The sequence below is a fragment of the Somniosus microcephalus genome, chromosome 5, assembly GCF_052327205.1.
Source record: "Somniosus microcephalus isolate GS21.2 chromosome 5, FLI_Smic_1.0, whole genome shotgun sequence".
In the NCBI taxonomy this organism is placed as follows: Eukaryota; Metazoa; Chordata; class Chondrichthyes; order Squaliformes; family Somniosidae; genus Somniosus; species Somniosus microcephalus.
The window spans coordinates 112,840,332-112,865,509 of NC_140991.1; the positions used below are offsets into that span (position 1 = coordinate 112,840,332).

General features: G+C 49.4%; 1 protein-coding gene across 3 annotated transcripts in view; it reads left to right on the forward strand.

Moving 5' to 3' along the window:
• The window catches only part of LOC147117265 (adenylate cyclase type 1-like), a 524,560-nt gene that overhangs the window by 251,982 nt on the left and 247,400 nt on the right, over positions 1–25,178 (forward strand). For all 3 annotated transcript variants that reach the window (XM_085988088.1, XM_085988086.1, XM_085988087.1), the window contains one exon: positions 7,345–7,503. In XM_085988088.1, coding sequence (XP_085844214.1) covers positions 7,345–7,503 — 159 coding nt within the window. The remainder of the gene's footprint in view (positions 1–7,344; positions 7,504–25,178) is intronic.

The window sequence follows — 25,178 nt, forward strand, 5'->3', positions numbered from 1 at the left end:
GTCGAAGGATGAAATGGAACTGTGGACCCAGACAGCTTTGAGATAGAGTGCACCGGTGTTGCTGAAGAGAGAGGTTGAGAGTGTTCATGTGGCGCCGCATGGCGTTGAGCGTGGATCTCAAGATGCGGCGAGAGCAGTAGTTCGAGGAACGATGAATATCTTGGAGATATTTGTAATCCTGGGTGGAACCGAAACACGAAGTTTAGTTGGAATCCACGTGGAATAAGTCGGAACCGGAGACAGTTGATGTAATATATTTGGATTTCCAAAAGGCATTTCATGAGGTGCCACATAAAAGCTTGCTACACAAGATAAGGGCTCATGGGGTTAAGGGTAATATATTAGCATGGATAGAGGATTGGTTAACGGACAGAAAACAGAGAGTAGGGATAAATGGTCATTTTCCAGTTGCCAGGCTGTAACTAGTGGGGTGCCTCAAGGATCAGTGCTTGGGCCTCAGCTATTTACAATCTATATTAATGACTTTGATGAAGGGACCGAGAGCAATGTATCCAAGTTTGCTGATGATACAAAGCTAGGTGGGAAAGTAAACTGTGAGGAGGACACAAAAACCTGCAAAGGGTTATAGACAGGTTAAGTGAGTGGGCAATAAGGTGGCAGGTGGAGTATAATATGGGGAAATGTGAGGTTATTCAATTTGGTAGGAAGAATAGAAAAACAAAATATTTTTTAAATGATGCAAAACTATCAAATGTTGGTGTTCAGAGAGTTTTAGGTGTCCTTGTACAGGAAACACAGAATGTTAGCATGCAGGTACAGCAAGCAATTAGGAGGGCAATGGCATGTTGGCCTTCATTGCAAGGAAGTTGGAGTACAATAATAAGGAACTCTTACTACAATGTACAGGGCCTTGGTGAGACCACACCTGGAGTACTGTGCACAGTTTTGGTCTCCTTATCCAAGGAAGGGCATACTTGCCTTAGAGACGTTGCAATGAACGTTCACTAGATTGATTCCTGGGATGAGAGGGTTGTCCTATGAGGAGAGATTGAGTAAATTGGGCCTATACTGTCTGGAGTTCAGAAGAATGAGAGGTGATCTCATTGAAACATATGATACTGAAGGAAATTGATAAGATAAATGCCGAGAGGTTGTTTCCCCTGGCTGGAGAGTCTAGAACTAGGGGGCCAAGTCTCAGGATAAGTGGTCGGCCATTTACAATGCGATGAGGAAGAATCTCTTCACTCAGAGGATTGTGAATCATTGGAATTCTCTTCCCCAAAGGGCTATGGATGCTGAATCATTGAGTATATTCAAGGCTGATATAGATAGATTTTTGGACTCTAGGAGAATCAAGGGATATGTGGATTGAGTGGGAAAGTGGAGTTGAGGTCGAAGATCATCCATGATTTTATTGAATGGCGGAGCAGTCTCGAAGGGCCATATGGCCTACTCCTGCTCCTAATTCTTATGTTCTTATGTAGACCTCAGCAGTTCACAGTATTCTAACAGCAGTTTTGAATCTCAGAAGAATAGTTACACCTCTCCATTTTCAGGAAAGGTAGTTAATAACAGAGGAGGTGAGTCATACTAAACCAAATCAGCATAAAGTGGAACATAATTTCAAATGAATGTTGATGGGCCTAATTTCCATCAATTTCTTTTATTCTCTGTTTGCTTACTTCCTTTGTTGCCCACTTATCAGTGTACTGCTCCATCCTGCAAACATAGAGACACAATAGGAATCTCATGTCATAAATACTGTGACTAGCCAGTAATAGGTAAAGTATGAGTAGTGAACAAATAAAGACAATACCTGATTTTCACTCTCCTCAGAAAGGAACAGCACTTTTCCACTTAGAAGCCCATCCACTCAGTTGGCTCAGAAGCGACATCAAGCTCATCCACCTTAAACAAGAGTTCTACTGATACACAGCCCTAGATTCATACTCTCAACCCTCTAATGGGGAGCAATGAAGACATTGGGCTCGAATTTCCAAGCCCCGTGGAGGCGGGTTTGGAGGCGGGAGTGGTGGGAAAATTGCAGAATCGGGGGGCAGGAACCCATCCCGCCCCCAACCCGCCTCCGTGCCAATGTCTCAGGAGGCAGGTATCTGACCTGTGCTGGGAGCCGCCTCCCCGAGGCGGGAAGGGGATTAGTGCCAATTAACTGCCTATTAACAGGTAGTTAACAGGCAGTTTTTTGCCTAATCCCTATTTTTAGCCCTGAAGTGTGGGCTTCCCGACGGCTCCGAACTACGCTAAGTTAGCGAGGCAGACCGTCGGTCTGAAGAGGTTGGAGGGGTCGAGATGTCCGTTGTGCAGGTGAGTGATGGGTGCATGTGTGCAGAGGTAAGTGTGTGAGGTAAGTATAAAGGGCTAGATTTTCAGTCGCTTGCGCCAGCAGTTAGCGCCTTAAGAGAAGTGATTTTCGGGCGCTATGCGTGTAGCGCCCGGGCGCAGCGCAGTTTGCGCCCCGCCCCAAATTAAGTTGCCCGTTAGCGCCGGCGCAAAATTTAGCGCCCGCCCGGATGCGCGCGCAGAAAATGACGTCACATCCTCGTGCAACGCCCTTTGTGCGCCCCGATTCCAAACTTCAGTCGGACCGCCCCATTGTGCGGCTGGCGGCCAGAGCGTTTGGAAAAAGGAACGCAACACAACCAGCGCGGGCCCCGGGGGGCGCAAATTAAAGGGGACGTACTCTCCAGTATAAAGGCCAGCCTTTTTTCAGAAAACACTCTTGTGCAACGCATTTCTGGAGACACAACAAGGAGGATAGCTAACTGGTTTCAAGCAGCAAGAGCCAGGTATTTTTGGACTCAGGCCAGAGCGCTGCAAGTGGCTTTTTGGAAATTAGAGTGTTTGCCAGGATTTGATGGGGGTTGCATGGGGTGCCAACGCGGAGCTGCAGCTCCATGTCCGTAGGGCTCGCAGACGCATTGTGAGAGGGGCAGCCCTGGCTAGAGGCAGAGGGGGCTACAGGCGTCAGCCACGTAGGCCTTACCCAGTCAGGCTATACCACCAGCAGCGCTCCTACCTAAACATGAGTTGCCGCGCGATGTGTTAAAAGGCTCCGATTCCGAAAGGAGGTGATTGCAGAGATCTGCCACCTGCTTCGCCGAGATCTGCGGCCAAAGCTCAGGTGCAGGACGTCTCTGTCGGTGGAAGCCACCGGCTCCTTCCAATACGCTGCTGGGGACATAGCAAACATCTCCCAGTACGGCGCGCATCGCTGCATCCGCCAGGTGACCGAAGCACTGTTCAGAAGGAGAAGCCAATTCATCTCCTTCCCCATGGCCCTGGAGAGCCAGCATCAGCGCGCATTGGGATTTTCCAGACTCGGGGAATTCCCCTTGGTGCAGGGCGCCATTGACTGTACGCATGTGGCTTTGCGGGCCCCTCTGGAGCATGGCGAGCAATATCGCAACAGGAAGGGCTACCATTCTCTGAATGTGCAGCTGGTCTGTGACTACAAGCAGCGCATCATGGCAGTCAATGCCAGCTTCCCAGGCAGCAGCCACGATGCCTTTATCCTGCGGCAGAGTACTGTGCATGACATGTTCCAGGCACAGCCTCCCCCAAGAGGATGGCTACTCGGGGACAAAGGCTATCCTTTGTGCACCTGGCTCATGACCCCGCTCCGCGCGCCCAGGACCGCTGCTGAAGAGGCCTACAACGAGAGCCATCAAACCACCCGCAACATCATCGAGCTAACTATTGGGGTCCTCAAGCAGCGGTTCCGCTGCCTTGATTGCTCCGGAGGAGCTCTCCAGTATTCGCCGGACCGGGTCTCCCAATTTGTGGTGGTTTGCTGCATGCTACACAACCTGGCTATCCGCAGGACTCAGGCACTGCCACCTGACGTTGGACCAGCACCTCAGGAGGAGGAGCAGGAGGAGCATGAGGAGGAGGAGGAGGAGGAGGAGCAGGAGTACGTTCCCAGGAGGGAGCGACCAGGGCCAAGGGCCGCACGACGCCACCTTATTACATGGTACTTCTAAGCCCCCTGTCAGGGAATGGCCAGGGGCCATGAGGGAAGATGAATGCAGCCACTCCGCAAGCCCTCAGCCGGCGAAGCCAACAAACACTAAGAAGAACAACCATGGAGACTGCATGAATAAAGTTAATTTTTTATTACACAAAAATGAAAAGCCCTTCCCACATGAATCCCCAAAAACAATAAACAGGCCGCACAAAAAGCCCAACAAACGACTCACTCCCACAAACTGGGGAGGAGTCACTCCACCTTTCTTCAAACCGGGCCTCAACGTCGGCCTAACGCAAAAAATAAGCCCTCCAACAACACAACCATGGGCAAAATAAAGATGGCCACCGCCATATAAAGGGAAAGCTGCCCACACCCTCTACTGAGTGGCCCGCGAGGGCGAGACCTTGCCCAGCCTTTTGCCTCCCCTGCCCGGCCTGCTGCTCCTTCGCAAGCTCTGCCCAGTGGCTGCTGCGAGGCTGGGGGAAGGCGCCTGAGGCTCAGATGCCCTTCCGCCAGATGCCGCTGGGGGGCGGCCTACACGGCGTTTGGGCCTCGAGGGGCCGTCTGCTGAGTGGCGCACCTGAGCCTGGCCACCATCAGCTGCAGCCGCTTGCCCTTGACACCCCAGTGGGGGAATGGCGGCGACGGATGGCGCAATGTGGGCCAGCTGGCGTCTGGGATGCGCTGGCTGGTGCTGTGGCACGGTGGCACTCGGCCGGGCCCGCACTGCAGGATCCGCAACAATCAGCCGAGGGGCGGCTTGCTGGGATGGTCCAGCGCGGCGGCTGCCCTGGCGATGCCTGCCTGAGACAGCGCGTGTGGCAGCAGTGAGTGCCCCTGTGGTCCTGGTGTGCGCGCGCATCACAGCCGCCAGGGTCTTGACGGCATCAGTCAGCATGCGGCCACTCGCGGCAGTTGCTGCCCCGAACTCGCGCACACTGGTCGCCAGCGACTCGATGGCCTCAGGCATGCGCCCCACCACGCTCATGAGCTCCGTGTGGCGCCGGTCCGAATCCTCGGCCATCTTATCCAGCTTCCGCACCTCCTCCGAGGTGAAGGTGTCCGGACTGGAGTCGCGACTCTCCCGCTGGGGAGGAGGGGGCCGAACTAGGGGACCCTTGCCGCGTTGGTGGCGGCGAGTGTGCCGATCAGCAGCACTCCCCTCTGATCCTTCCCCCCTTTGGGGGGGGGGGGGAAGGCCGCGGGCCACGCGCACGGCTCCTGGGTGGCTGGATGCCACTGGTCCCAGAAGCTGCATTGCCCTGCGACAGTTCCTCCAGGCACTCGTCCAGTGAGGAGGTGTCAAGCATTTCCTCCTCTCCTGCGGGACGTGACTGATCCCCCGAAGGTCCGGCTTGCTCCTCCTCCTCCTCCTGGTCGGAGGTGCTGTCACTGGCAGCTTCAGGGTCCTGGTCGTCACCAGCTGAAAGCAGGAATGCACAAGAGTAGCTTCAGAGTGAGGAGACGGCGTCAGCGAGGGAGTTAGGACTGGTGGCATTCAGCGCATTGGTGGGACAGTGGCAAAGGAGGTAGCTCGGATGGGCCAGTGCGACGCGAGAGGGCCAAAAGGCGAGGTCCTTATGCCGGGCAGTGGAGGGTCGGATACTCCGCACGCTGTGGGGACAATCACACGGGCTCCCATGAGCACACACACGCGCTCCTCCAGCCGAGTGAGCTTCTGCAGCTTGGCGCGGCCACCCCTGGCACGCGCCTGGCGATTAACCGCTACTTTAGCCTGCAAGAGAAAGGACGGGCTGTAAGTGCGCAGTGAAGCCCTGATGTAGTGTGCACTGCCTCCCATGGTGGAATAGCGTGGACAGAGTGAAGCCCTGATGTAGTGTGCACTGCCTCCCATGGTGGAATAGCTTGGACAGAGTGAAGCCCTGATGTAGTGTGCACTGCCTCCCATGGTGGAATAGCATGGACAGAGTTAAGCCCTGATGTAGTGTGCACTGCCTCCCATGGTGGAATAGCTTGGACAGAGTGAAGCCCTGATGTAGTGTGCACTGCCTCCCATGGTGGAATAGCTTGGACAAAGTGTAGAGTGCCGAATGGCCATGTGATGCTCATGACTGTCCCAATGCTGCTGGCTGAGGGCTGGCCAATAGGACTTTCAGCTCCCTTTGCCCATCATGTCAGGTGTACATGCAAGAATGAGGAGGAGACTGGAAAGGCTACTCACCTTCACAATCCTGGTCAGATCGTTGTATTTTTTACGACATTGTTTGTGGGTCCTGGGGGCATCGCCGGTGAACGTCACCCTCTGGGCGATCTGCTTCCAGGCTTTGGTGTAGTCGTGGTGGGTTGGATTCCTCCCACTCTCTGGGAACAAGATCTTGTGCCTCACCTCCAGAGCTGTGACCACTATGTCCAGATCACCCTCTGAGAAGCGCAGGGCACGCTGACGGGCCTTCTCTGGCGTTGCCATGACTCCCTGGGGCTGAGCAGCAGTGTTGAGGCCTCTTTGCAAGGCTGCAGTGTGCAGGGCGTGGCAGCAGACCAATTCGTCCCTTCCCCCTTTAACAGCTGGTCGGCGCCACGGGGTCTGCTGTCAGTCCAAAAATGACCGCACCCGCGCTGCGCCCCGCCTGGGCGCTATCCCTCTGGACCGCCGGCTTAGCGCCTAAAGATAGGAGTGGAACGCCTCTTTTAGCGCTCCACCAATCTCTTAGGGCGAAGCCACTGAATTTCCGGCAACGGGGCGCTACTTTGGGGTGGGCGCTAACTTCGGGCGGGCGCTAAGGTTAGCGCCCCAAAACTGTCTATACTGAAAATCTAGCCCAAAGTGTTTTAATAAGTTTTACTTACCTTTACTTTCTCCTGCAGGCTTCCTTTCTTCAGTTCTCGGGAGACCCTCAGTTCACTGGCACAGAAAGCAGAATGGCCGCTGAAATGTCAAAAGCTGCAGCATTCTGCATTCTGGTCTGGAGAGATCTCTAACTGAGTCTGAGTAGAAGGACTCAAGTTAGAAGACAGATTGTCAGTGTTTGACAGCTTCACAAAGCTGTCAAACGCTGATTTTTCATCATCAAAAGCTCTTGACAGATGAAATGTCAATCACTGACATCACCAGTAACCAGGTGTCCCTTAATTGGCCTGCTGAGCCCGCTGGGCGGGCTTCACAAGGTCAATCAAGGGAAAATAGCGTAGGTTGGCCACAAGTCAATGGAGGCGGGACTACAACCCAAAATGTGGGAGTCCCGCCTCCATCACGTCCCCATTGACAAAATCCAGCCCCTGGAGCTACTGACCTAGCAGTTTTATTCATATCATTTGAATCCAGTAGTGCATGTGCTTATCGCTCTCTGTCCCATCAACGTAGGAATTCACAGATCTGTAAATAATGTATTGTCACCAAATGATTAATAATCTTAGGTATGATGGTACTGTTTCAGGTCTGTAGCTGAAGCCACTGAAGTTGATCTCAACATGCGTGTGGGTCTACATACAGGGAGAGTGCTGTGTGGGGTCCTCGGTCTCCGCAAGTGGCAGTATGATGTGTGGTCCAATGATGTTACACTGGCAAATGTAATGGAAGCTGGTGGTCTACCTGGGTAAGTGACATTTTCATTTAAAGCTTATATACTGAAATTGTAAATCGCTTTAGGGTAAGTACTAGCTGGCAGGTTAAAGGCAAGATTATTTAAATAAATATTCATGGTGATTCTTTTCACGCTTGTAAACACTTTCATGTTGCTTAATAAATATATTCTGTGATTACTGTTGTGATTCTTATTCAGTCTGAAGTCAATGGAGAATGGTCTTGTCATTTGAATTGTGCCTTTCCTGTCATTCCATTCAGCTGTCTTCAGCTTTCTTTTTTCTTTCTTATTCTTCTCACTTTTTCCATCTTTCTATTTTGTTCACTTTCTTTCTGATAGTGTCACAAGTGAGTTGAAATCAGAATGCAGGGAGCACTATGAGGGATGGTTTCCTCTATGCAATGAAAGTATAAACATGCTTCTAAAAGATTGGTTTTTGATTTCTCTGAATATTTTGTGCAGAAGAAACATTTCTTTCTCACCCCTGTTCCCGGTGTGGCAGAGGATACCTCCAGAGTTTGGGTGCAGGTTCCATTGTTGTACTGTGGGGTTACAGTGCTGTTGAATGCTCCTGGAGTTTGAACCAGGAGTTAACAGGTGATTAGGTTTCAAAATGCTTCTTTGAGGGGTGCTTTGTGCGACCCTGACTTGGACTTTTACCGACATTCCCTTATCGTCACTGGGTCAATATCTTGGAATTCCCTACCTAGCCGCCTTGGAGGAGCACCACACCACAAGGACTGTAGTGAATCTAGGACAAAGCCAAACAAAACCTTCTCAGAACAACTGGGAAGGGCAAAAAGCTGGCTTTTCCAGCATTGCCCACATTCTGAGAACATTTAAAAATAAAATTAGTATATTTGATTTTTATTAGGAACATAAAGGAAACTACGATGGTATGAGGTGCGAGTTGGGTAGAATTGGTTGGGGAATGTCACTCAAAGGGTTGACGGTGGATAGGCAATGGCAAACATTCAAAGACCGCATGGATGAACTACAGAATTTGTTCATCCCAGTTTGACATAAAAATAAAACAAAAAAGGTGACTCAACCGTGGTTAACAAGGGAAATTAGGGATAGCATAAGATCCAAGGAGAGGACATATAAATTGGCCAGAAAAAGCAGTAAACCTGAGGATTGGGAGCAGTTTAGGATTCAACAAAGGAGGACAAAGGGATTAATTAAGAAGGGGAAAATTGAATATAAGAGTAAGCTTGCAGGGAACATAAAAACTGATTGTAAAAGCTTTTATAGATATGTGAAGAGAAAAAGATTGGTGAAGTCAAGCATAGGTCCCTTGCAGTCAGAATCAGGGGAATTTATAATGGGGAACAAAAAATGGCAGACCAATTAAATACATATTTTGGTTCTCTCTTCACAAAGGAGGACACAAATAACCTCCCAGAGATGTCGGGGACCATAGGGTCTGATGAAAGGGAGGAACTGAAAGAAATCAGTATTTGTATGGAAATGGTGTTAGGGAAATTGATGGGATTGAAGGTTGATAAATCCCCAGGGCCTGATAATCTACATCCTAGGGTACTTAAGGAAGTGGCCCTAGAAATAGTAGATGCATTGCTGATCATCTTCTAACATTCGATGGAATTTGGAACAGTACCCATGGATTGGAGGGTAGCTAATGTTACCCCACTATTCAAAAAAGGTGGTAGAGAGAAAACAGGGAATTACAGACCGGTAAGCCTGACATCGGTAGTGGGGAAAATGCTAGAGTCCATTATAAAAGATGTAATAGCAGAGCACTTGGAAAACTGACAGGATCGGACAAAGTCAACATGGATTTACAAAAGGTAAATCGTGCTTGATTAAACTATTGGAATTTTTTGAGGATGTAACTGGTAAAATAGATAAGGGAGAACCAGTGGATGTGGTGTATTTGGACTTTCAGAAGGCTTTTGATAAGGTCCCGCATAAGAGATTAGTGTGTAAAGTTAAGGCACACGGGATTGGGGGCAAGGTATTGACTTGGATAGAGAACTGGTTGGCAGACAGAAAGCAAAGAGTTGGAATAAATGGGTCTTTTTCCGAGTGGCAGGCAGTGACTAGTGGGGTACCGCAGGGATCGATCCTTGGACCCCAGCTATTCACAATATATATTAATGATCTAGACAAGGGAACTAGATGTAATATCTCCAAATTTGCAGACGACACAAAGCTGGGTGGGCGTGTGTGCTGTGAGGAGGATGCCGAGAAACTCCAGGATGATTTGGACAGGTTGGGTGATTGGGCAAAAACATGGCAGATGCAATATAATGTGGATAAATGTGAGGTTATCCACTTTGGTGGCAAAAACAGGAAGGCAGATTATTATCTGAATGGCAGTAGATTGGGAGAAGGGGAAGTGCAACGAGACCTGGGTGTCCTTGTGCACCAGTCGCTGAAGGTAAGCATGCAGGTGCAGCAGGCGGTTAAGAAGGCAAATGGTATGTTGGCCTTCGTAGCGAGAGGGTTTGAGTACAGGAACAAGGATGTCTTGCTGCAGTTGTACAGGGCCTTGGTGAGACCACATCTTGAATATTGTGTGCAGTTTTGGTCGCCTTTTCTGAGGAAGAATGTTCTTGCCATGGAAGGAGTTCAGCGAAGATTCACCAGACTGATACCTGGGATGGCAGGAATGACATATGAGGAGAGATTGGGTCGATTGGGCTTGTACTCGCTGGAGTTTAGAAGAATGAGAGGGTATCTTATTGAAACTTAAAGAATTCTGACAGGACTGGACAGACTAGATGCAGGAAGGATGTTCCCGATGGTCGGGGAGTCCAGAACCAGGGGTCACAGTCTAAGGATAAGGGGTAGGCCATTTAGGACAGAAATGAGGAGGAATTTCTTCACCCAGAGAGTCATAGAGTTTTACAGCACAGAAAGAGGCCCTTCGGCCCATCGTGTCTGCGCCGCCCATCCATCCCTGTCCAGTCTAATCCCATTTTCCAGCATTTGGTCCATAGCCTTGTATGCAATGGCATTTCAAGTGCTCATCCAAATGCTTCTTGAATGTTGTGAGGGTTCCTGCCTCTACCACCCTTTCAGGCATTGAATTCCACATTCCAACCACCCTCTGGGTGAAAAAGTTCCTCCTCAAATCCCCTCTAAATCTCCTGCCCCTTACCCTGAATCTATGCCCCCTTGTTATTGACCCCCCCACTAAGGGGAAAAGTTCCTCTTTATCTACCCTATCTATGCCCCTCATCATTTTGTACACCTCAATCAGGTCCCCCCTCAGCCTTCTCTGCTCCAAGGAAAACAACCCCAGCCTGTCCAGCCTCTCTTCATAGCTGAGGCGCTCCATCCCAGGTAACATCCTGGTGAATCTTCTCTGCACCCTCTCCAAAGCAATCACATCCTTCCTATAGTGAGGCGACCAGAACTGCACACAGTACTCCAGCTGTGGCCTCACCAGCGTTTTGTACAGCTCCATCATAACCTCCCTGCTCTTATATTCTATGCCTCGGCTAATGAAGGCAAGTATCCCATATGCCTTTTTAACCACCTTATCTACCTGCTCCGCTGCCTTCAGGGATCTATGTACATGTACACCAAGGTCCCTCTGACCCTCTGTACTTCCTAGGGTCCTACCACTCATTGTGTATTCCCTTGCCTTATTTGTCCGTCCAAAATGCATCACCTCGCACTTTTCAGGGTTAAATTCCATTTGCCACTTTTCCGCCCATCTGACCAACCCGTTTATATCGTCCTGTAGCCTAAGGCTTTCCTCCTCGCAATTTACGACCCCACCAATTTTCGTGTCATCTGCGAACTTACTGATCATACCTTTTACATTCTCATCCAAATCATTTATGTAGATCACAAACAACAAGGGACCCAGCACCGATCCCTGAGGTACCCCACTGGACACAGGCTTCCAGTCACAAAAGCAACCTTCGACCATCACCCTCTGCCTCCTGCCACTCAGCCAGTTTAGGATCCAACGCGCCAAGGCACCCTGGATCCCATGGGCTCTTACCTTCTTGATCAGTCTCCTATGCGGGACTTTGTCAAAAGCTTTACTGAAGTCCATGTAAACCACATCCACAGCATTTCCCTCATCCACCCCCGTAGTCACCCCCTCGAAAAATTCAATCAGATTTGTCAGACATGATTTACCCTTGACAAAGCTATGCTGACTATCCCCGATTAATCCTTGCCTCTCCAAGTGGAGATTAATTTTGTCCCTCAGAATTTTTTCCAATAATTTCCCCACCACAGATGTTAGACTCACTGGCCTGTAATTCCCTGGTTTATCCCTGCTACCCTTCTTGAATAATGGTAATACGTTAGCTGTTCTCCAGTCCTCTGGTACATCCCCTGTGGCCAGAGAGGTTCTGAAAATTTGTGTCAGAGCCCCTGCAATCTCCTCCTTTGCCTCCCACAGCAGCCTGGGATACATCTCGTCCGGGCCTGGGGATTTATCCACTTTTTGGCCTGCTAAAACCGCTAGCACCTCCTCCCTCTCGATGCTAATATGTTCAAGTATGTCACAGTCCCCTTGCCCGATTTCTATGTCTGCATCGTCTTTCTCCATAGTGAACACAGATGCAAAAAATTCATTTAAAACCCCGCCTACATCCTCTGGCTCTACACACAGATTGCCACTTTGGTCCCTAATGGGCCCTACCCTTTCCCTGGTTATCCTCTTGCCCTTAATATACTTATAAAACATCTTAGGATTTTCCTTTATTTTGCTCGCCAGTGTTATTTCATGGCCCCTCCTCGCCCTCCTAATTTCTTTTTTAAGTATGCCCCTGCACTTTTTATACTCCTCTAGGGCTTTTTCCGTCTTTAGTAACTGCCAAAAGCCCCCCTTTTATTTCAAATGCATTTTTGTATATCCCTTGTCATCCAAGGTTCCCTTTGCTTGTTGGTCCCACCCTTGACCTTTACAGGAACATGTTGGCGTTGTACTCTCTCTATTTCCCTTCTGAAAGTCTCCCACTGTTTTGATGTGGATTTTCCTATAAGTAGCTGCTCCCAGTCCACTTTGGCCAGATCCTGCCTTATCATATTAAAATCGGCCTTCCCCCAATTTAGAACCCTTATTTCCGGGCCGTCTTTGTCTTTTTCCATGACCACCTTAAATCTCACCGAATTATGGTCACTGTCGCCAAAATGCTCTCCTACTGACACTTCCACCACTTGCCCGGCTACATTCCCCAGAATTAGGTCCAGTACCGACCCCTCTCTTGTAGGACTTTCTACATGTTGGCTCAAAAAGCTCTCCTGGATGCACATTAAGAATTCTGCACCCTCTAAGCCTTTCACACTCTGACTGTCCCAATTTATATTGGGGAAGTTGAAATCCCCCAATATTATTACCCTATTATTTTTGCACTTCTGAGATTTGCCTACATATCTGTTCCTCTATCTCCCCCTGACTGTTTGGGGGCCTATAGTACACTCCCAGCAAAGTGCTTGCCCCCTTTTTGTTTTTAAGTTCTACCCATATGGCCTCATTAGAGGAACCCGCAAATATATCGTCCCTCCTTACAGCAGTAATTGACTCCTTAATTAATATTGCAACACCCCCTCCCCTTTTACACCCCCCTCTGTCTCGCCTGAAGATTCGATACCCCGGAATATTGAGCTGCCAGTCCTGACCCTCCCTCAACCATGTCTCCGTGATAGCAACAATATCGTACTCCCATGTGTTCAACAACAACTTCAGTTCATCCACCTTATTTGCAAGACTCCTTGCATTAAAATAAATGCCTTCCAGCCCTGCCATATTCTCTTTTGCCTTCACATATTTGCTCTGCCTTCCCAGCTGACTTGTTTTTCCCTCTGTATTTGGCTGTAAATCACCCCCTACTATAGCTCCACTCTGTACCCCAACCTCCTGCCAAGTTAGTTTAAACCCTCCCGAGCAGTGCTAGCAAACCTCCCCGCAAGGATATTGGCTCCCCTCTGGTTCAGGTGTAAACCGTCCGACTTGTACAAGTCCCACCTTTCCCAGAAGCAGACCCAGTGATCCAGGAAACTAAAGCCCTCCCCCCTGCACCATCCCTTTAGCCACGCATTCATCTGTTCTATCTTCCTATTCCTATACTTACTAGCACGTGGCACCGGGAGTAATCCAGAGATTACAACCTTTGAGGTCCTGCTCTTTAATCCTTCACCTAGCTCCCTAAATTCTTGCTGCAGGACCTCATCCCTCTTTTTACCTATGTCGTTGGTACCAATGTGGACCACGACCACTGGCTGTTCACCCTCCCCCTCCAGAATGCCCTGCAGCCGCTCAGTGACATCCTTGACCCTGGCACCAGGGAGGCAACGAACCATCCTGGATTCACATCTACGGCCACAGAAACGCCTATCTGTTCCCCTTACTATAGAATCCCCTACCACTATTGCTCTCCCACTCTTTTTCCCCCCTTCCTGGGCAGCAGGAGCATCCCCAGTGCCAGGAAGTTGGCTGCTGCTGCCTTCCCCTGGTGAGTCATCCCCCTCAACATTATCCAAAGCGGTATACTTGTTTGAAAGGGGGATGTCCGCAGGGGTTCCCTGCACTACCTGCCTGCCTTTGTTGCTCCGCCTGATGGTCACCCCCTGTGCTGCCCTACCCTGAGGCGTGAACAACTCGCTAAACGTGCTATCCACGAGCCTCTCAGCATCGCGCATGCTCCAAAATTCATCCACCCGCAGCTCGAGCGCCACAATGCGGTCTACAAGTAGCTGCAGCTGGATGCATTTCCCGCACACATGGTCGCCAGGGACACTGGCAGCATCCCTGACTTCCCACATAGAGCAGGAGGAGCAGAACACGGGTCTGAACTCTCCTGCCATGACTTACTCCTTTAATTAATTTTTAAAATTTATTCAATACCCCAGTTACAGGTATGCTCTAGGGCACTTTATTTACCTACTATCCCCACTACACCACAGAATTTTAACACCACAGAATTCAAGCTTGTATTGAAAAAAGAGAAATACTCACCAACCTATCACCTACCTGCTCCCTGGTGACGTCACACACTGATTACTTTTTACCTCTCTCCCCGCTGCTGAGTTGGTAAGCCTCGCCGCTCTCCGGTTTTTATACCGGTCTCACCACGCTGCTCCCGACTGGTCTCGGGCCTCGCCGCTCTCCGGTTTTTATACCGGTCTCACCACGCTGCTCCCGACTGGTCTCGGGCCTTGCCGCTCTCCGGTTTTTATACCGGTCTCACCACGCTGCTCCCGCTGGTCCCGACTGGTCTCGGGCCTCGCCGCTCTCCGGTTTTTATACCGGTCTCACCACGCTGCTCCCGCTGGTCCCGACTGGTCTCGGGCCTCGCCGCTCTCCGGTTTTTATACCGGTCTCACCACGCTGCTCCCGCTGGTCCCGACTGGTCTCGGGCCTCGCCGCTCTCCGGTTTTTATACCGGTCTCACCACGCTGTTCCCGCTGGTCCCGACTGGTCTCGGGCCTCGCCGCTCTCCGGTTTTTATACCGGTCTCACCACGCTGCTCCCGCTGGTCCCGACTGGTCTCGGGCCTCGCCGCTCTCCGGTTTTTATACCGGTCTCACCACGCTGCTCCCGCTGGTCCCGACTGGTCTCGGGCCTCGCCGCTCTCCGGTTTTTATACCGGTCTCACCACGCTGCTCCCGCTGGTCCCGACTGGTCTCGGGCCTCGCCGCTCTCCGGTTTTTATACCGGTCTCACCACGCTGCTCCCGCTGGTCCCGAGTGGTGAACCTGTGGAATTCTCTACCACAGAAGGCAGTAGAGGCCAATTCATTCAATATATTCAAGAAGGAGTTGGATATATTTCTCAAGGCTAAAGGGATCAAGGGGTATGGGGAGAAAGCAGGGACCGGGTACTGAAATTGGATGATCAGCCATGATCGCATTGAATGGCAGAGCAGGCTTGAGGGGCCGAATGGCCTACTCCTGCTCCTATCGTCTATGTTTCTATGTAACGTAGGAACAGGAGTATTCAGCCCCGTGAGCCTGTTTCACCATTCAATTAGATTGCAGCTGGCCTGTGAGTCAGCTCCATTTACCCACCTTTGCTCTATATCCCTTGATACCCTTACCTAACAAAAATCGATTGACCTTGAAATTTCAATTTGCTCAGCATCCACTTTCTTTTGGGAGAAGAGAGTTCCAGATTTACACTACCCTTCTATGTGAAAAAGTGCTTCCTGATTTCAATCCTAAATATCCTAGCTCTAATTTTACGATGTGCCCCTTGTTCTGGCTTGTCCCACCAGAGGAAATAATTTCTCTGTATCTAACCTATCAGATCCCTTTATCATTTTAAACACCTCGATTAGATCACCCCTCAACTTTCTAAACTCAAGGGAATACAAACCGTGTTTATGCATATATATGGTGAAAAGCTGAGGCACCAGTACAGATCTCTGGGGAACATCACTCGTCACATCCCGCCAGTCAGAGAATCATCCCTTTATCCCTACTCTATCTCCTACCTCCTAAACAATTCAATTACAGACCGATGTCACAAGGTTACTGCCAATTCCATGCGCTTTTATTTTTGCTAATAATCTATTGTGCAGAACCTTATCAAATGCCTTCTGGAATTCCATATAGCCAATATTCACAGACATTCCCTTATCCACCATGTTAATGACCTCCTCAGAAAATTCAACTAGGTTAGTGAGACATGACCTACCCTTCACAAATCCATGCTGACTCTTTTTCATCAGCTCATTCTTGACCAAGTGCTTAGTCACTCTGTTCCTGATGGTAGATTCCAGTAATATCACTGCAATTGATGGTAAACTGATGGGTCTGTAGTTACCTGGTTTCTCTGTCCCTCCCTTCTTAAATAAGGGAGTGGCAATTGCAATTTTCCAATTCAAATGCACAATTCCTGAATCTAAGTTCTATCTGTGAAAAAGAGGAATAATTAGTACAATTTGGATGTTTCATTTTATCATATCTTGTAACTGTAAAAAATGTGATAATCATAGGAGCATACAATTGAACCGTGTTAGTTGGGGCAACCTGTCTAAAGCACAATTGTACCATTCCTCATGTTGCCAATAAACTGATTATCAGTATTGATTTAAATAGTTTAAGAGTCAATCTGTATTTACCATAAAATGCATTGACAATAAAATAATACTTGATTTAATCATGAGGCCGGAATTTTCTTTCGGGAGGTGGGTTGGGAGCTGGGGGTCCGAGGTGGGTGGGAAACCCGGGAGGCTAGGTTTCTCGCAGGCCCTGCCAACTTTACTGGCAGGGCCTAGTTTGAATGTAAGGCCTTGGTTTCCCGCCCAGAGCCAGCCAGTTTGAGAGGCTAGCTGGCTGCGTGCGGGTAGGCCTCAGTTGCGAGGGGTCGGTCCGATGGAGGGATTGCAGGAGGGGGGTCGGCAATTAGCAGGGGGGGTGGGAATCGGGAGTGGGATCGGCAATCGGCGGGAGGGGGACCGGCAATCAGGAGGGGGGTCTGCAATCAGCCAATTGGCAGGAGGAGTGTGGGCAATTGGGGGGGGGGTCGGCAATCGGCGGGAGGGGGGCCGGCAATCGGGAGGGGGAAGAGAGGATCAGTGGAGTGGGGTTGCAGGATTGGCAGGGGATAGGGTGTTGGATTTGGGGAGGTCGGATATTGGCAGGCAATGGGGGGGTGGTCGGGTATCGGGTTGTTCGGGGATCAGCAGGCAAGCGGGGATAGTGGGGGAGGATCGGGGATCGCGGGGGTGGGGCCGGCCAGGGATTGGGGATGGTGGGGTGGGGTGGAGGATCAAGGCCGGCCTCATTATCACCATTGCAGGGAGGAGCTCTGGGGTGGCGGGGGTGGGGGGAGGCCTGGGAACGTGATCGGAGGCCTCGTGGGGGGTCTCCAATCGCAGGGGGTGGGTGTGGTCAGGAGCCTGGATCCAGGCGGTAGGTATAAAGCCAGTTACCTCCTAGGTTTAACTGCCGGGTTTCACGACTCGTTAAATTCAAAATGGAGGGGAAAATAGAGGCTTTCAACCCCATTACAATATTTAAATTACGGTACAGCCCCCTGGGAGCGATTTGGTCATCCCACCTCCGGCAAAACTGGAAGTGGGTGGGTTGGAGGCGCGATCAGGTCAGGAATCCCATTTTTTACAATTAAACTGCCCCCACACTCCAAACCCACCCGTTTTTTTTAGGGGAAAATTCTGGCCAAGATCTCTACATGCAAATGTGGGTCTAAACAAGATTAAAGCAAATGGAAAGTTAAATGCTTTGGGTTAGATTATTCATCTATTTATGTCAACAGGTGACAAATCTATTATGAAGAGATTTCTAAAAACAGATATTGTTACTAATTCTTGCTTTACAGACATATACAAAGTATAAACAAAGGAGAAATGTGGAACCAGTGCAAAAGTTTATTTTTTTTAGCATGGAGGAAGAAGTTAGATTTTTGTTCATTATTGTGGGGAAGGGAATATTTTTCTGCTTTTTATATGTGAGTCCATCACTGCTTGGTCAGCAATAGCATGATTCAGATTGAGAATAAATTACTGTCAGCTCTGTCCTAACAACGTGCCTTAACCTTCACTCCCACTCGCCAGCATTCCCAATTGCCACACTAGCCATGTTCAATCCCTCTTTGAATAAGATTACCAATTTAGTGCCGTTTGTTGCATATTTAACATGTCCACACCCACTTGGAACTGGGTGAAACGGCCCAAACTCATTTTATGGAAGACCCCTAATCCAGCAGAGAAAAGAGACTTTCATTCCAACAGCCTCAGCTACATACAAACCTCATTTTAAAAGGTGAATGGTCAGTGTGCTAACCAACCAGCACAACCAGATCCCTAGAATTTGTTTTCTTTCTCATTCACTGCTGAGTGGCAAGTTGGATCCAAAATTGGCTCAGTGGCAGGAAGCAGAGGGCAATGGTCGCCGGGTGTTCTTGTGACTGGAAGGCTGTTTCCAGTGGGGTTCCATAGGGTTCAGTACTAGGTCTCTTGTTTTTTGTGGTATATATCAATGATTTAGACTTCAATGTAGCGGGCATGATTAAGAAATTTGCAGATGATACAAAAATTGGCCATGTGGTTGATAATGAGGAAGAAAGCTGTAGACTGCAGGAATGTAACAGTGGACTGGTCAAGTGGGCAGAACAGTGGGAAATGGAATTCAATCCAGAGAAGTGTGAGGTAATGCATTTGGGGAGGGTTAATAAGGCAAGGGAATACACATTAAATGGTAGGATACTGAGAAATGCAGAGGAACAGAGGGTCCTTGGAGTGCATGTCCACAAATCCCTGAAGGTAGCAGGACAGGTGGTTAAGAAGGCATACAGGATACTTTTCTTTATTAGCCAAGGCATAGAATATAAGAGCAGGGAGGTTATGCTTGAACTGTACAAAATACTAGTTGGGCGACAGCTAGAGTACGGTGTACATTTCTGGTCATCACACTACAGGAAAGACATGATAATCTACATCCTAGGGTACTTAAGGAAGTGGCCCTAGAAATAGTTGATGCTTTGCTGATCATCTTCCAGCATTCGATGGAATCTGGAACAGTACCCATGGATTGGAGGGTAGCTAATGTTACCCCACTATTCAAAAAAGGTGGTAGAGAGAAAATGGGGAATTACAGACCGGTAAGCCTGACATCGGTAGTGGGGAAAATGCTAGAGTCCATTATAAATGATGTAATAGCAGAGCACTTGGAAAACAGTGACAGGATCGGACAAAGTCAACATGGATTTACAAAAGGTAAATCGTGCTTGTGTGGCGGAACCACCAGAGGATTACGGACAATTGTATATAATTCCTTTTACAGCAATGTAGTACAGCTGGGGGCTGCACCTTTAATGTATCTGTTAACTGTACTAGGGCTTCTTTCCTGTACTCCACGTGATGACGTCATGCCGTCCGTCACGTGATCTCTCAACGGCGGGAAGAACGTGATGACATCCTGACGTCAGAGCTCGGAACCTTCTAGCAGTAGAGCTCTGAACCTTCTAGCAGTTGAGCTCGGAACCTGCTAGCAGTTGAGCTCGGACCTTCTAGCAGTTTCCAGAGAGGCTTTCAAGCAGACCAGACCTATTTGCATTGTATCCTACAGTTTCCTGTACAGCTTCGTTTGGTCATTAAATTTTATTGTTTTTGATTTTCTGAGTCGATCTCAATTCTTCGGCTAGGAACCCCAGTTCCTACATTGGTGACCCCGATTTCTTCGAACAATTTTTGTTGAAGTTACATCATGGACACGAACGCCGTCACCCTCAAACTGCCGCAATTTTGGGAGCAACAACCGGCCGCGTGGTTTTTCCAGGCGGAAGCTCAATTTGCAATCCGGGGAGTAGCAGCGGATTCGACCCGTTATTATTACGTGGTCTCTGCCCTCGACAGTGCCACGGCCTCATGGGTCATCAGCCTCCTTGAGAGTCCACCGAACGATGGCAAGTATGCAGCTTTAAAAGCATGGTTACTGCAGATTTTCGGTCTGTCCAAGTCGGAGCGCGCTCGCAGACTTATCTCTATGCCCGGCCTCGGGGACTCAAAACCCTCAGAGCTCATGAGCAAAATGCTCACGCTTTTGGGCTCAGAATGGCAATGTTTTCTGTTCCGCGAGCTGTTTCTCTGTCAACTACCAGAGCCAGTACAGAGGGCCATGGCCAATTCCGCGATCACAGATTGTGCTGAACTCGCCGCGGAAGCGGATAAAATATTCACCGTCTCACAACAACCTTGTGCAGCCACGAGGCGCCCAGCCCCACAAGAGCGAATCCGACTCCTCCTCCTGCAGGCTGGTGTGCATACCACGCTCGTTTCGGCGCGAAGGCCAGAAATTGCCGTCCGCCCTGCAGTTTCTCACCAAAAAAAAAACCTACCTCAAACCAGCGTTTTCTGAGAAGATCAATAAGGCCTAAGCGACGCGCCGGAGTTGCGATGGCCATTGGGTCCGCAGGGAAACTCCTATACATTACAGACTCCCTGTCAGGGTGACGTTTTCACTGTGATACTGGCTCCCAGTGCAGTATCCTACCAGTGTCGAAGCTAGATCTTCAATCCAGCAGTCAAGGTCCTCCTGTCGAGGCAGCCAATGGTGCGGCCATTCGCACGTTCGGAAATCATAGCGTCCAGTTGAGTTTTGGCGGCCAACGTTTTGTTTGGGAGTTCATCACGGCGAAAGTCTCACAGGCCATCCTGGGGGCAGATTTCTTCTGCGCAAACGGGTTTCTCGTCGACGTCCGACACTGCCAGCTAATCAGTGCCTCCACTTTTCACTCGGTCCCCTGCCACCGAAGCACCGCGATGTCTTGGTCAGTTGCCTGTGCAGTCCCATCTCCAAATGAGTTCTCTCGTCTTCTCAGTGAGTTCCCTGAGCTCACCAGGCCCACATTTTCTTCTTCAGTCACGAGGCATGGTGTGGCGCACCACATTACCACGACAGGATCCCCTGCTTATGCGAGAGCTCGAAGGCTGGAACCCGGTAAACTCACGGCCACCAAGGCGGAGCTCCATACTATGGAATGCCTGGGTATTATTCGACATTCGAATAGTCCTTGGTCCTCACCATTACACATTGTTCCTAAGCCGGGCGGCGGACGGCGACCATGCGGCGACTACAGATGCCTGAATGAGGCTACCACACTGGATCGGTACCCAATTACTCACATTCAGGATTTTTCGGCCCATCTGGCAGGGAATTCCATCTTTTCCAAACTAGACCTCGTCCGAGGCTATCATCAAGTGCCCGTGCATCCTCAGGATGTCCCCAAAACTGCCGTCATCACACCTTTTGGGCTCTTTGAGTTCCTTCGTATGCCGTTTAGGCTGAAGAATGCAGCACAAGCCTTCCAACGTCTCATGGATTCCGTGTTGCGCGATCTGCCGTTCATCTTCGTCTACCTAGACGACATCCTTATTGCCAGTAACAGCACAAAAGAACACATTACGCACTTGCGTACCCTTTTTTCTCATCTCAGCCAACATGGCCTTATTATCAACCCGGCTGTTGTGTCTGTATAATAAGACACAGACTGCAGGAGAACGGTACAACAGGTGTTTACTCAACGTGGCTCACACTGGACCTGATCTGTACAGACTACGACTCAGTGCTATATACAGGTGTGGTCACTGCCGGTACTGCAGTATACATGAGCTGTAAAAGATAGTTCCCCCCTTAAAGGTAAATACATTACAATTCCTCCCCTTTTAGATTAACAGTACCATAGCACTCATTTAACAATTAAATATCAAACTAAATACAATTAACACTTTTAACATGCAACATTAGCTGAAAATAGTCTATTTATATATTCAGTCTTTGGGGAGGCTTCCTGATCCTTTCTGGATAGCGCCTTTCCCGAGTGTCTTGCTCTTGGTGCGGAGGCGATTCTGGCCCTGTCGTCGGTTGGTTCATCAGCTTCCGATGCTACTGTTTCTGGGGTAGATGCGACCTGTACGTCGGGTTCATCACCAGGTACGTATGGGCGAGGCATGGGGTTGACTTGTTCCTGTGACTCTAGGATCTGGTCAGCATGGCATCTCACGATGCTCTCCCCAACGTCCACTGTGTACATTAGTGGGCCCTGCCGTGTGCATATCATTCCTGGCTGCCATTTTTCTGTTCGGTAGTTGCGGGCCAAGACTGGTTCCCCTACATTGAAGCTCCTTGTTGGCTTCTCATGGATGTGCTGGAATTGCTTACTCTCAACATCTCTTCGTACGTTTGGTCTGAGCAAATCCAGGTGAGATCTTAACCTTCGGTTAAAGAACATCATGGCTGGGGCCTGGTTGGTGACTGCATGTGTCGCATTCCGGTAGGCAAACAGGAAATTGTCCACCTTGTGCTGCAGCAGAATGTTGTCATTGTACATAGCCTTTATTGCCTTCTTAAAGGTTTGTACGAAGCTCTCAGCCAATCCATTTGTGGCTGGATGATACGGGGCGGATGTGTAATGCCTTACCCCGTTCTTTTTCAAGAACCTCCGGAACTCTTCAGACACAAACAGTGGTCCGTTGTCGGACCAAATCAGTTCTGGCAAGCCATTCCTGGCAAAAATGGTCCGTAGGACTGCAATAGTTTTCTCCGTGGTGGTGGAGGACATTTTGATGACCTCAGGCCATTTTGAGTGCGCATCCACGGCTATTAAAAACATTGAGTCCATGAATGGACCAGCAAAATCAATATGCACCCGTTGCCATGGAGATGAGGGCCACTCCCATGGGTGTAGAGGGGCCTGTGGTGGTGCATTTTGGACTTTCTGGTATCCTGAGCAGCTCTTGGTCAGGTCCTCGATTTGTTTATCGGTTTCCAGCCACCACACATAAGCCCTGTCTAGGCTTTTCATTTTTACCCCTTCCAGATGACCCTCATGATGCTCATTGAGCACTCTATCTCTTAACTTGGGTGGAATTACCACTCGGGATCCACGCATCAAGGTCCCCCGGCACACTGACAGCTGTTCTCTCCTTGTCGAGAATGCTGGCAACAGTGAGTCGCCATGTGCTGGCCATCCCTTCACCGTCAAATCATATACCCGAGACAGTGTCGGGTCATTTCGGGTTTCCTTTTCGATACAAGCGTTAGTTACCAGTAGGTATTGAACTATAGTTGAATGGAATATTTTGACAGGATCCACTGCTGGTGCTTCCTCTGCAGTAGGCAGTCGCAGGTGTGATAGCCCATCAGCATTTCCATGCTGTTTCGTGCCCTTATATTCAACCTCATAGTGGTGCGCCCCTAGAAAAAGGGACCATCTTTGTAGTCGTTGCGCAGTCATCACCGGAACACCCTTCTTCGGATTAAAAATGGAGACAAGAGGCTGGTGATCAGTCAGCAAGGTAAATTTCTGCCCGTGCAGATAGTGATTGAACTTTTTCACTCCCGACACTTGGCTGAGGGCCTCCCTGTCAATCTGGGCGTAGTTACGCTCGGCTGAGGTTAGTGATCGTGATGCAAAGGCTATTGGCCTCTCTGAGCCGTCCAAGAATTTGTGCGACAGCACCACTCCAATGCCGTAGGGTGACGCATCACATGCCAACCGAATTGGTAATGCTGGGTTGTAATGGGCCAATACCTCTTTCGATGTGATTAGTGTTTTGCTCTTCTGGAAAGCTCATCTACATTCATCACTCCACTTCCATGGCACCCCAGTTTGCAGTAGGGTGTTCAGTGGGTGTAGTATTGCAGACAAATTTGGCAAGAACTTATGGTAGTAGTTTACCAGCCCGAGGAACGACCTTAGTTGTGACACATTTTCCGGTGCTGGAGCCTTGACTACTGCCTCAATCTTCTCTGGGGACTTATGTAACCCCTCTTTATCGATAAAGTGGCCACAATACGAGATCTGTTTTCTAAAAAACTCGCATTTGGGGCGATTAGCTCGGAGCCCATATTCCTGCAATCTAGTGAGCACCTGCTCCAGGTTGGCAAGGTGATCACTGTCATTTTCGCCCATGACCAGGATGTCGTCCAAATAACACTGGGTCCCTGGGATCCCTTGCAGGACTTGTTCCATTGCCTTCTGCCAAATAGCCGGAGCTGATGCTACCCCGAATACCAGCCGGTTGTATTGGTAGAGACCTTTATGGGTGTTGATTGTGAGGTATTTTTTTGATGCTTCTTCTACCTCCATTTGCAGATACGCCTGGGCCAGATCAATCTTAGTGAAGCGTTTCCCTCCAGATAGCGAGGCGAAAATATCTTCAATCCGCGGAAGTGGATATTATACGGTGTGAAGGATCGGGTTCACTGTTACCTTAAAGTCCCCACAGATGCGAACCTTCCTTGGTACCCCAAGCGTGCTGCTCAACGACTTTTTCATCACAGGGATGATGGGTGTAGCCCACTTGCTCCAGTCTACCTTGGACAGTACACCTGAACGTTCCAGGCTCTCTCCAGCTCTGCTTCGACGGCTGGGCGGATCGCATAAGGTACCGGTCTGGCCTTAAAACATTTTGGGCTTGCGTTTTCTTCAATTTTAATCGTCGCTGTCATGCCTTTTAGTGTTCCGAGTCTTTGCTGGAACACTTCTTTCGCATCAGTTAGGATCTTTGACAGTCGCCCAGGTGTGACGTCGTCATCCTTTTTGTCAGCCACAGTCAGTGCCTGTATGGAATGCCAATCCAGTTGTATTTTCCGGATCCATTCACGTCCCAGTAATGGTGGTCCTCCATCTTGCAATACATACAGGTCTAGTTTTGGTGTTTCCTTACCGTTATATATAACGGTCACCGTTATTTTTCCTTTGGGGTAGACTTTTTGCCCCGTGTACGTCTTCAAAATAATTTTTGTGTCTCTCAAGGGTATGTGTGAGAATAGCCGCTCGTAGTCCCGTCGGTTTATGACTGTTAGGGCTGATCCTGTGTCCAATTCCATCTTTACCTGGACTCCTGCTATCTTGAGAGTGATCACATTATGTAGTTTCAGACAACTCAGTTCCCTGCTTTTGGAGTCGTTATCACTCTTTTGTTCGTCTGAACTATTCTCCGTCATCTTATGTACCTTCTTGTACTTTCCTTTGGTAGGTTTCTTATTGCTGGTTTTCTTTCCCGACCTGCAGACTTGTGCTATGTGTCCTACGTTTCCACACTGTCTGCACACTTTGTCTTTGAACCAGCAATCATTCTGGTCGTGTGTTGTTCTGCCGCAGTGATAGCACTTCTCTGTTCCATATGACATTTCGTTTGTGCCATATTCTTGCGGTCTCTGTTGTATCTCTGCAGCGCCCCGTGCTGCTGCTTCATATGATACCGCAATGCTGAAAGCCTTTTCCAGCA